The sequence below is a fragment of the Rhagoletis zephyria genome, unplaced genomic scaffold, assembly GCF_001687245.7.
Source record: "Rhagoletis zephyria isolate East Lansing unplaced genomic scaffold, Rhagoletis_zephyria_1.1 Rzeph_scaffold_00800, whole genome shotgun sequence".
Classification (NCBI taxonomy): domain Eukaryota; kingdom Metazoa; phylum Arthropoda; class Insecta; order Diptera; family Tephritidae; genus Rhagoletis; species Rhagoletis zephyria.
The window spans coordinates 6,622-17,352 of NW_016157884.1; the positions used below are offsets into that span (position 1 = coordinate 6,622).

Here is a 10,731-nt window from a genome sequence, read left to right on the forward strand (position 1 = left end):
ACCTAGTACTCACGCCTTTTTTTTATTAACTTTCCCATAGACCTGGGCTTTAAAATGAAAAAGTCTTCATAATATTTTCAGCTTCATAGCGCGCTACCATTCCGCAGGGATTGGGTTCGAGCCCAGTTTCCGACCAATCCAAAAAAAAATATGAACTATAAAAAAAGTGTAATTTACTATTTTGCCGGCTCGATGTCAATTTTTCAAAAATTAACGCAAACACAAATACCACACTGCCTTCCAAAAGTTCGGACGTGTAAATCAATTTGCCCCGAGGACGGTTGCCGAAGCGTAACCGAAATATATCGGAAATAAAAAACTAAAAAACTTGCGTTTTTGTTAATGTTTAAAAAATTTACTTCGAGCCGGCAAAATATTAAATTACGAGTAGAAAGGTCACAAAAAACCATCGTCATACAAAAATTCTTTAGCCCTGGGCATGAATAACGTAACTTTGAAACGATAGTCGTACAAACGATACTAACAAAAGATGTCGTCAAAACACTGATTCATGTACTTGTGTTGCTGTTGCGTGGTACGGTTACTATTGCGTGAAGCAAAATTGGAATCGAGTTGACTATATCGCACAAACGATCAAACAATTTGAAAATCTCAACAGGGCATGCATCACGTAACTTTGAAACGATAGTCGTGCAAACGATACTACAAAAACGATGTCGTCAAAACACTGATTCATGTATGTTCTAACTATCGCATCGTCTTTCTTGTCGGCTATCGTTTTTCATCAACAGTTTGAAAAGCTGTCCATGTGTCACACAAATTCTATTATTTGAATATTAAAACGCCAAAGAATTTAAATTTTTTAAAAATAAATACAAAAAACATGTAAGCATTAATTTAAATATACATTTATACTATTTGAGGAAATTGTAAATTTTACATAATTTAGGTCGGTTACACCAGCGCAAGTTGATTTGATGACGAGTTTCATGAACGAGCATCCAGAACTAGCAAAAGGTTATGTCCCAAGGAGTGCTCAAGGGAAAGCCGAGCTCAATAGATTATGGACCGAATTAACTGAAAATTTAAACGCTTCTGGACTTCCCAATAAACCCATAAACTCATGGCGGAAGGCAAATACACTTTGTGTTGTTTAAAGTATATATGTATTAAATGAGTTCCTCTTTAGGTATGGACAGATTTAAAATATCGGGCGAAAAAAAAGTGCAGCCACAATATTGCATCACTGAAAAAAACTGGTAGGGGGCCATCCGAAGAAATTCCTTTGACGACAGCAGAAGAAAAGATTATAAGCTTGACCTCGATCAAAGAAGCTGTGAGTGGTAGCAGTTCGAACTGTTTTGGTGCACCACAACAGTTGGAGAAGGATGATGATTACGTGGCTTTCATTGAGATCGACGCCAACGAAGAAGTGGAAGAAGTAGAGTTTTTGAATTTAAATACGAGGTAAATAGAATTGAAACCATAAGGAATTACTTAAATAGCTAATAAGGAACTTTTCTACTTATTTTAAAGCTCGACAAAGCTTGTCGACAGAACGCCAAAGCGCCCAAAAAGAAATGAAACCGCTGCTGAGACTTTGAAAAACCAAATGTTATCAGACCAAGATTTTCAGACAGAATTTTTAAATATTATGCGAGATAGGAACGAGGAGCAAATACGGTTTCACAATCGGGTTATTGATCTCCTTCAAGAGAAGAACAACATAGCAAAGGAGCAACTAGAATTGAATAAAAATATGTGTGGTTAGAGTGTAGCTCGTTAATATGGATTTGTAGTATACACGTATGTGCATTGGGGTGGTCCAAAAATGCATACGAAAAAATTAAATTCGGAATTTAATGCTCTCACCCCTATCATTGTTCTATATCGAAAAATAAAACATTGTTTTTTTTTTTGTTTGTAGGGGTATATTTTTCTATATAGAACAATCCTAGGGTTGAGAGCACTGAAATTCTGATTGGTTTGGACCTCCCTAATATACATAAATATGTATATAGAGCATTTTTATGCTTTTCCGCATTAAAAATAAAATTTTGGAAAATAGCGCTTACATTTTTTGGCGATTGCGGCTCGATATGTATGAAGATATAGGGTGCGTTCAGAAATTAATCAAGCAAAAGCATCAGTCTCTTTTATTTCTAAACTATAATTAATGGATTTGATATATATTTACATACATACATATGTAATTTTACAAACATACTTTACATACATACGTACAGATGACCAAAAGGAAATAAAAGTATTAGTATGTATATATATACAGAGACTCTAAGAAATGAGCACGTGTTGATTTTATGTTTTTCTATAAAAATACCATCCAATCTTTAACCAAAACCATATTAATCACAGTTTAAAACTTTGTACAAAATGTAGAAAAGCATTATGAATATTAAAAAAAATCAACACGTGGTCATTTCTTTGAGTCACTGTATATACATACATATGTATGAATTTTGTTTAATTTTTAACAATTGGCTAAATTAAAGCCAATGAAGTTTTAATATTATCCCTTATTTTCTCGGCTATTTGCTTGTTGCTGTTTCGGGAATTTTCAGATGTACCAGCGGCAGGTTCAAAAACTTCGTCGTTCAAAGGATTCGCTTCAACGTTAAGGTGTTGGACATTATATTGAATGCATATGTTGTGTAATGCAGCGCATGCATTCGCAAAAATGGCAATTTTTTTTGGATCGTATTTACTTTTTCGTTCTTCCATTAAAATTCTCCATCGACCTTAGAAGTGAAAAATTTATTTTAAATTTTTCTATCTAATATAATTTATTAATTAATATCACATAAAACCTTTGTAAACTCCAATACATCTTTCAACAATGTTTCTTGCCTTTGCGTGAACTTCATTAAACTTGGTCCTACTAATGTCAGTAGAAGTTCTATAAGGTGTCAACAACCACGGTTCAAGAGGATACCCACTATCTCCTAAAAAGAAGTAACAAATATATTTACATTGTTTAGTGGACAAGTCGTTATATATTGCTTTCAACTAAACACTGCATCTTAAAAAATCGTCATACACTAAAACTCTATAAAGCTTAATTGTATTGTAGTATTGCAAATATGTACATATTAGTTATTCATATATCGATTTCCTCATGTGTAAAAGAATTGTTGCAATATTGCTAACATGTGTATGTATATACATAAAAATATGCACATTTACCATACTAACCAAGAAGCCAATGGCCGTGTTCCCGTCCGTTAAAAATATTTTCGAAATACGCGCGTTCATTGGAATGTTTCCACACCAATGAGTCATGTGCTGATCCTCCATACTTAGCGTTAATTCCCATTATATTCATTTTATGATCGCAAATCTGAAAAGTATTTACTCAAATAATGTATAACGCATTTAAAGTGATCAATTTATATTTACGATCATTGCATTTAGGCTGTGTCTTCCTTTTCGGTTGAAGTAAATCTCTTCATTTTGCGTGGGCCTTTGGAAGAAAAGGTGCGTACCATCCACACAACCGATAACTGAAAACAATAATTTTTTTATTGAAAAAATTTATTAAATTTATGTGAATCACCTCCTGGTATTGCATACTTCCGGTAAAACCACTGCTTTGTTGTTGCCGCATCACTTGGATTATGTACTCTCCATTGAATCCATAGAGGACACAGTACGGCTTCCAGCTTCCTAATAGTTTCTGTGACTATTCCCGAGAGCGTACTTTGGGCTACAGAAACGCGGGAGTCATTTCCGGTTAGCCATTGATAGCCACCTCCTCCAAGGACTTCCAATGTCGCACACAGTCTTAGGATTGGAGGAATATAGGTTGAACGACTTCCCTTATTGTCAGCTGTTATTCGAAGCACATAACAAAAGGCTTCGCGAGACAGACGAAATCGTTTAACGAAGCTTGAATGAAATGCATTATATATATATTTATATGTATGTATGTACATACATATGTAAACAAAATTAACAAAAAAAATTATAGAATATTTTTGCATATATATCGCTGGTCCTGTGCAATGACGACACAATTCAAAATTCAAAAAATTACAACTGTTACTACTGTTAAGTGGCTCATGTCTCTAATCCTTGTCGAATCCAGATCTAATCTTTTGTACTTACTTTATTTACCAATCCTTACTTACTTAAGTAAGGGATGGAAATGTATTAGACAAGGATTAGAGACAAGAGCCACTTAATAGTAGTAACAGTTTTTCTTTTTTGAATTTTGAATTGTGTCGTTATTGCACAGGGCCATCGATATGTACCTTTTCTCTGGAAGCGACAATGGATTGGAGCTATCCCGCAAACTTCGACGACGCCGAATCTCGGCTAAATGCTCTCTTTCGCTTTCGACTATTAAAACAGCGGCAGATCTTCGGAACATTTTCAATAGATTTGAATTTTTTTTGAAACGATATTAAATTCTCTATCGTGCAACTACTGACGTTAAATTAAAAATACATGGCTCTTCAAACTTTTACGTGAAGACAAATTTGAATTGAGTTGACGATATCGCACAGACGAGCGAGCGTTTTTCCGCTTTTATGAAGCAAGACAATCGTCAACACGATAACGTCGCACGATTATCGACATCCGTGATGCATACCCAGGATATGTTCTGTTCAGTTTATGAGGTAAACGTAAACGTGAATCGCTTTTTTGTAACTATTAAACTAAAATTAATATCTTTAACCGGGAACGATAAATTACACAATATCTATAACTGCTTAGTACAACTGTAATCGGCTTCGTATATTTTCGCGACCGCGTAAGACAATATGAGCATGGATCGGAAACTCGGCCTTTCCGACCATGATCAACAGCTTGTCCACAGCGCGGAGCGGAAACTAGAGCTTTCCGCCTGCCACACACTCAAAGTAATGACTTCGGGAACATGGATCGGAAACTCGTTCTTTCCGACCATGCTGAACAGCTTGTCCTTAGTGCGGAGCGGAAACTAGAGCTTTCCGCCTGCCACACATTCAAAGTAATGACTCGGGAACATGGATCGGAAACTCGTTCTTTCCGACCATGTGCAACAGCTTGTTCATAGCGCGGAGCGGAAACCAGAGCTTTCCGCCTGCCACACATACAAAGTAATGTCTTCGGGAACATGGATCAGAAACCCGGTCTTACCGACCTTGCTCAACAGTCTGTCCGCAGCGCGGAGCGGAAACTAGGTCTTTCCGACTGCCGCACACAAAAGTGGACTGAAGACTAGGCCTCGCCAGCTACCAAACCTGCTATTTTATGTTGTTATTATTATTATTATTATTATTATTATTATTATTATTATTATAAATTACTATGTATCTAAATGTTCTATTCTCATTTGTCTGTAAGAAAACATTTTTCTGTAGATCAAATAAATGCATAAATAAATAAATTGTAGTAGCGAACTGTGGATGCAGTTTACTTCTATTTGATATGTATGTAGATCATGGACCGACAGTCTTGCCACCAAAATTTCATAATGAAACTTTCTGCTATCTTGGATTTTATGTTTTTTTGGGTTTTTCGCGATTTGCAAGCTTATTTTGAATTTTTCATAAAAAATGGTTACATACAAATTTGTAGAGAATTTAATTTTTCACAGTTTTAATATATAAAAAGACACTTTTTGTTGCAAATAATAAGCAAAAACTGCGAAAAATGTCTACATTGTCATTTCGCCATTTTTCGAATTTTGAAAATACGTAAAAGTTGTAGACAATGTCATTTGAAATTCTCTACAAATTTGTATTGAATACGTTTTTACCAAACTGCCAACTGTTTTTGCCAACCGCAAATTTTATTAATTTTTTTTAATATTATTAAATTTAGGGGCAAGACTGTGGATCCATGATCTACATGTCAAATAGAAGTAAACTGTATCAAAAGTTCGCTACTACAAATTTTTTGTTTTCTTGCACCCCTATTCTGTAACTCTTTCGCATTCGGTTCTTGCTACGAATCGTATAAATAGTATGCTAAAATCCGAATCGTATTTTAGAACTTTCGAAATTCGTTACAATGGCATGCCTAAAAATGAACGAGTGAGAAATTGGCAGCTTTTTTGCGTAATTTTGTACTAAAACAATCATGTGTCGTAGGCGAGATAAAAGATGTAAATCGATGTGTGTTTGCAGGAGATATTTAAACATTTATTTATTGGTGTTCATTTAAACAGATAAATTTGCTTTTCGTATATACGTATATTTTTATCCACTGCTTTATATAAAAGAACAAAAAAGAATCTGTGTTGCCCTTATCGAGAAACTTGGGTCCGGTTTGGTTATTTGTACAATGACTTTCGGTTGTTGTGTCCAAACGCATAACATGAATCCAACAACTTTTACATACACGGGTGCTCGGAGTAAAGCATCTAAGAACGACACTTTACAATCCAAAAGCAACTGGGATAATTGAGCGCTGGCATCGTTCGCTGAAGTCTGCATTGAAAGCGAAGTTAACAGACTACGATTGGATCACCGAATTACCTCTCATTTTACTGGGATCACGCTCAGTGGTCAAAGAGGATCTCAACGCATCTCCAGCCGAACTTGTTTTTGGGAAAACACTCACACTACCAGGGCAGTTTTTCAACAAGTCCATCAGTAGAACGAGCGACGACGACTTTATCACCTCCTTAACACAAAAGTTAAATAAAGTGAGGTCTCGTGAGACATCTTTTCACGATTCGCCGTCTGTTTTTATACATCCAGAACTACCGGAAGCGAGGTTTGTTTTCGTTCGGATTGACAGCCACAAAGCACCGTTACAAACACCATATAAGGGCCCATTCAATGTTATAAAACACGGAGCTAAAGACTTTAAGCTAAGTATCAACGGCAAACAATTGTATCGATAGATCGCCACAAACCAGCCTTTGTCGAAAAGTTAATCGACGACTCGGACAATCGATCAGTAAACTTCAAACCAATTACAATCGGAACTCAGCCAATCACAACTACAAGATCGGGCCGTCGGATTAAACTACCTGATCGGCTGGGTCATTAGCGGGGGAGTCATGTGGCAATCCCCAACAAGTGGTCATCGCAACATTATTGATATGGCAACTCCCGACAAGTGGTCATTCGCAATAATGATACTGACATTTTTTACAACGTGAGCTGTCACTTTTTGGACTCGAACTTCCGCTGGTGAATCTTTTTTTTCTCGATAGCGGACCGCATTTTGTATTGTATTTAAAATCGAAGGTCATCCATTAAAGTAGTTTTGTACATTGCATAAAACACTTAGGGTGCTCACAGTTCTATATTATCTACTGTGTTAATTTTGCCACCTGGTAACTTTAAAACATTTTACCATGTGGTAACTTTGTTTGTTGTTGGTTCCCATACTAATTAGAGATAACACTTTTGGGCAAAATTACTAGACTTTGTCTCATGTTTATGTTCTGTGTTAAACTGGCATCTATCGCTGCTTGTACATACATACATGAATTTCGCTTTGGGCGCAGCGCTGCTTGTATATAAGTTTCTCTTTGCGCCTGCCTGGAGCTGGCAAAGGTTTTTTTTTTTATTTTTGCGCTGTGCTAGCTGAGTATAAAAAAGAGAAAAGAGAATAGAGAGAAATATGTATGTGGTTTCTTGATGCTCTCTAAACACAAACGCGTGAAAGGCAAACGGTCTAGCAATGCGTGGTATCGTTGATCAACTTAATACTTTATTTAAACATAAGGGTTGCTCACAGTTCGAGTGTGTTATCTTGTTAAAGTTGCCACCTTTTAACTTTAGAAGTAAACTGTGAATACCCTAACTGTGTTATCATTTACGCACCAAAACATCTTTTATTTCGCCTCCGACACAGAATTGTTTTCGTACAAAATTACGCAAAAAAGCTTACTCGTTCGTTTTTAGGCATGCCATCGTTACGAATTTCGAAAGTTCGAAAATATGATTCGGAATGTAGCATACTATTTCTACGATTCGTAGCCAAATCCGAATACGAAAGAATTGCAGAATAGGGGTGATAATATCAGTAGGATAAGAGCCGTTTTCTCAAGTAGGTTTTAAAATTTATCTGCCCTTTAAACACAAATTTTGTTCAGAAAAAATGTGTTTAAAAGGCAGATAAATTTTAAAACCAATATACAGTTAGCGTCAAAAATAGGTAATTATTTGTGCAAAATAACTAAACAGTTCAAATGCAACGTTCTTAATTTTCTCACTTGTACAAAAATGAGCATTCTGCTGCGACATTGTTGCTTGTCCGTTGAAAATACATACAAACATACATATCGTCGTTTAAAGTGCAAAACCGCGCATCAGCAAAATGCAAAACCGCGTATGTGAATATGTAGAAATTATTTTCTAGAGCGTAAAAACACTCATATTTCAAAATGGTTATCTTTTTTTATAAAGCAATCGCATTTCTGGCTAGTATATTTCAGGACGAATGGATAAGGATTGAGCCAAGAGCTTGTGTGAGCAAATCCAATTTTTGACAGCCAATGTCTTTAAACGACGATATGTACATACATATGTGCATACACATCTGTGCTGGCGTCTTTTCATCGCAATATACAGTTAGCCTGAAAAATAAGTAATTATTTGTGAAAAATAACTAAACAGTTCAAATGCAACGTTCGCAATTTGCTCACTTGTGTGTGCATATATAAAAATCTTCAAAACCTGAGGGTATACATCGTTTTGACGCTGACTGTATGTATGTATGTACAGCTTCTACGAAGACGTTTAGCGTTGCTGTGCAATAGGTGGTTAGTTATACATATATCTTTTATTTTTCACAGCTGCGCAAGTCACTTTCCAAAGTTTAAAATTTTTAACAAGTGGTGACCTAAAAGAAGCAGTGCCGCCTTTAGGACTACGGGTGGAGTTCCGCGATAAACTTTTTTCTTGGAAAAAAGAAGAGGTAAATTTTCATACAAAATAAATAGATTACAAATTAAAAAACATAGTTTTTATTTATAAAAGCTTGGCATAGAAGATGAGACGTTGTCAATGCCATCAAAAGTGAGCGAATGGCTGAATCAGCTTCCAACTGATTCCTTGGTGCCGACAAGAAATTGTTTCATTGGGGGAAAAGTACTTAAAAAGGTAAAATTTTAAAATTTATCTATAAATACCTACAGTTAAGTGCAGAACTGAGTCTGTGATGATTTTTGTTAAATATTTTCAAGATTTTTAAAGCTAATATTTTTTTATAAAAAAACCTGGTTGATGCTTTACCGAGCCATATACATATATCGAACTTTAAATTTTTGTACAGAGCATTAAATTTTGATCTTTTTTAATCTTTGGGTATGCAGTGGGATAGCCTGTTAAATTTTAATATAAAAAGGTGCAAGTTTTAAACGCGTCAAAAAGTGAAAGATATAAAAGCTGGCGTGTATTCTTTTTTTCTTTGCCAACATAAATTGTTAAAAACCAACACGATTTTTTAGCCGCTTAAAACCTGCACTTTGTTATACTAAAATTTAACAAGCTATAAAACTGCATACGCAAACTGTTATAAAAAAAATAAAAAAATTTATTAAAAACCTTGCTAATATTTAATAAACAATATACAATTTATAGGATTTATTAGTTATACTTGGTGAATCGTCAAAAGGGAAAGCAATAATTGACTACTCCCAAACCAGCAATCGTTAACTTGCTGCCATAGAAATGACCTGATTGATATCATTATAGAGGAGGTAATAAGAAACAGTATTGTGCTTAAGCCAAAGGATTTCAACGATTTAGTTCATGAAATCTGTTCGGTATTTCCCAATGATGCGTGCAGAATAATGCGTGCAGAATAATACCAGGAAAATCTTGATTTACACAATACAATAAGGCAGCTCAAAAAGTCAAGCAGACTGCCAATGTGAAATAATAATAATAAAATTACCGTCTATTTCCATACATTGTTATGCCCATGAGTGCATGAGGTGCTGTGCTGTTATGGTAGTTTGATTATTTAACATTGCACTTTATTTTTAACTGACCTATAAAAATTTAACGCAACTATAATTAGACTTCAATATCACTATCACTCATTCATCTACTATATAATTATGAAAGTATGTATGTATGTACGTATGTATGTGCCAGGTTGCAGTCTAAACGGACGGACAGAATCGATCAAAATTTTGACAGAGTATTGCCATGACACTTGGGCCTATAATAGGATGAAAAAACTTGGGATCCGACAAGGGGGCGTGGCACCTCCCATAGGCGTGAAATTTTTAATAAGCCATAACTTCCAGACCATAAGTCACACGAACTTGAAATTCGGTATGCAGACATATCAATGGTAGGTGCTTCCATTACGCAAACGTCAAGCTGTGAAGTTCTACTTATTTGTGCCTTGATTGGTCTTTGTATTTTGCAAAGTTTATTGTGCTAATTTTGAGTAAAAGTTGCTATAAAAAGTGCCTACGAGCATCTTAGTGTGATAATAACCGAAGCTAAGTGAAAGTTTTGTGATTTTTGTGGTTTTTATTAACCCTTCAATTTGTGAGAAGGTCCCTAGGGACCTTTTCGTATTTCATGTGCCTATATCTTTTTGTTCAATGCATTTTTGAAAAGAATTTATACATGTATTCCAAGAATAAATTAAGCTGAATCGTTTAAAATAAGTTTCGAAGGGATACGGGATCACGTATCCCAAGGTCCCTAGGGACCTTGTACAATTTTAGAAGAAATAACAAGTTACTTGCATTTTTAAAAAAAAGAATTTATACATGTATTCCAAGAATAAATTAAGCTGAATCGTTTAAAATAAGTTTCGAAGGGATACGGGATCACGTATCAG

The 10,731-nt window shown here is 35.2% G+C and overlaps 2 protein-coding genes across 3 annotated transcripts; one reads left to right on the top strand and one right to left on the bottom strand.

Moving 5' to 3' along the window:
* The first annotated feature begins 624 nt into the window (after nucleotides 1-624).
* LOC108361589 (uncharacterized) lies at nucleotides 625-2,028 on the top strand. Its single transcript, XM_017614229.1, has 3 exons — nucleotides 625-1,094; nucleotides 1,151-1,428; nucleotides 1,498-2,028. The coding sequence occupies exons 1-3, from the start codon at nucleotides 939-941 to the stop codon at nucleotides 1,730-1,732; spliced, it is 669 nt and encodes a 222-aa protein (XP_017469718.1). The 5' UTR covers nucleotides 625-938; the 3' UTR covers nucleotides 1,733-2,028.
* A 380-nt stretch (nucleotides 2,029-2,408) lies between these two features.
* Nucleotides 2,409-4,576, bottom strand: LOC108361590 (putative nuclease HARBI1). Of its 2 annotated transcripts, XM_017614231.1 has the most exons (5): nucleotides 3,536-4,576; nucleotides 3,379-3,482; nucleotides 3,175-3,319; nucleotides 2,790-2,924; nucleotides 2,409-2,720 (listed from the first exon to the last, which is right to left on the bottom strand). In XM_017614231.1, exons 1-5 carry the CDS (start codon nucleotides 3,960-3,962, stop codon nucleotides 2,464-2,466), a joined length of 1,068 nt encoding a protein of 355 aa, XP_017469720.1. In that variant the 5' UTR covers nucleotides 3,963-4,576; the 3' UTR covers nucleotides 2,409-2,463. The 2 variants fall into 2 exon arrangements, with proteins under 2 accessions (XP_017469720.1, XP_017469721.1); XM_017614232.1 differs by having other exon boundaries at nucleotides 3,379-4,576.
* Between the last annotated feature and the right edge of the window lie 6,155 nt (nucleotides 4,577-10,731).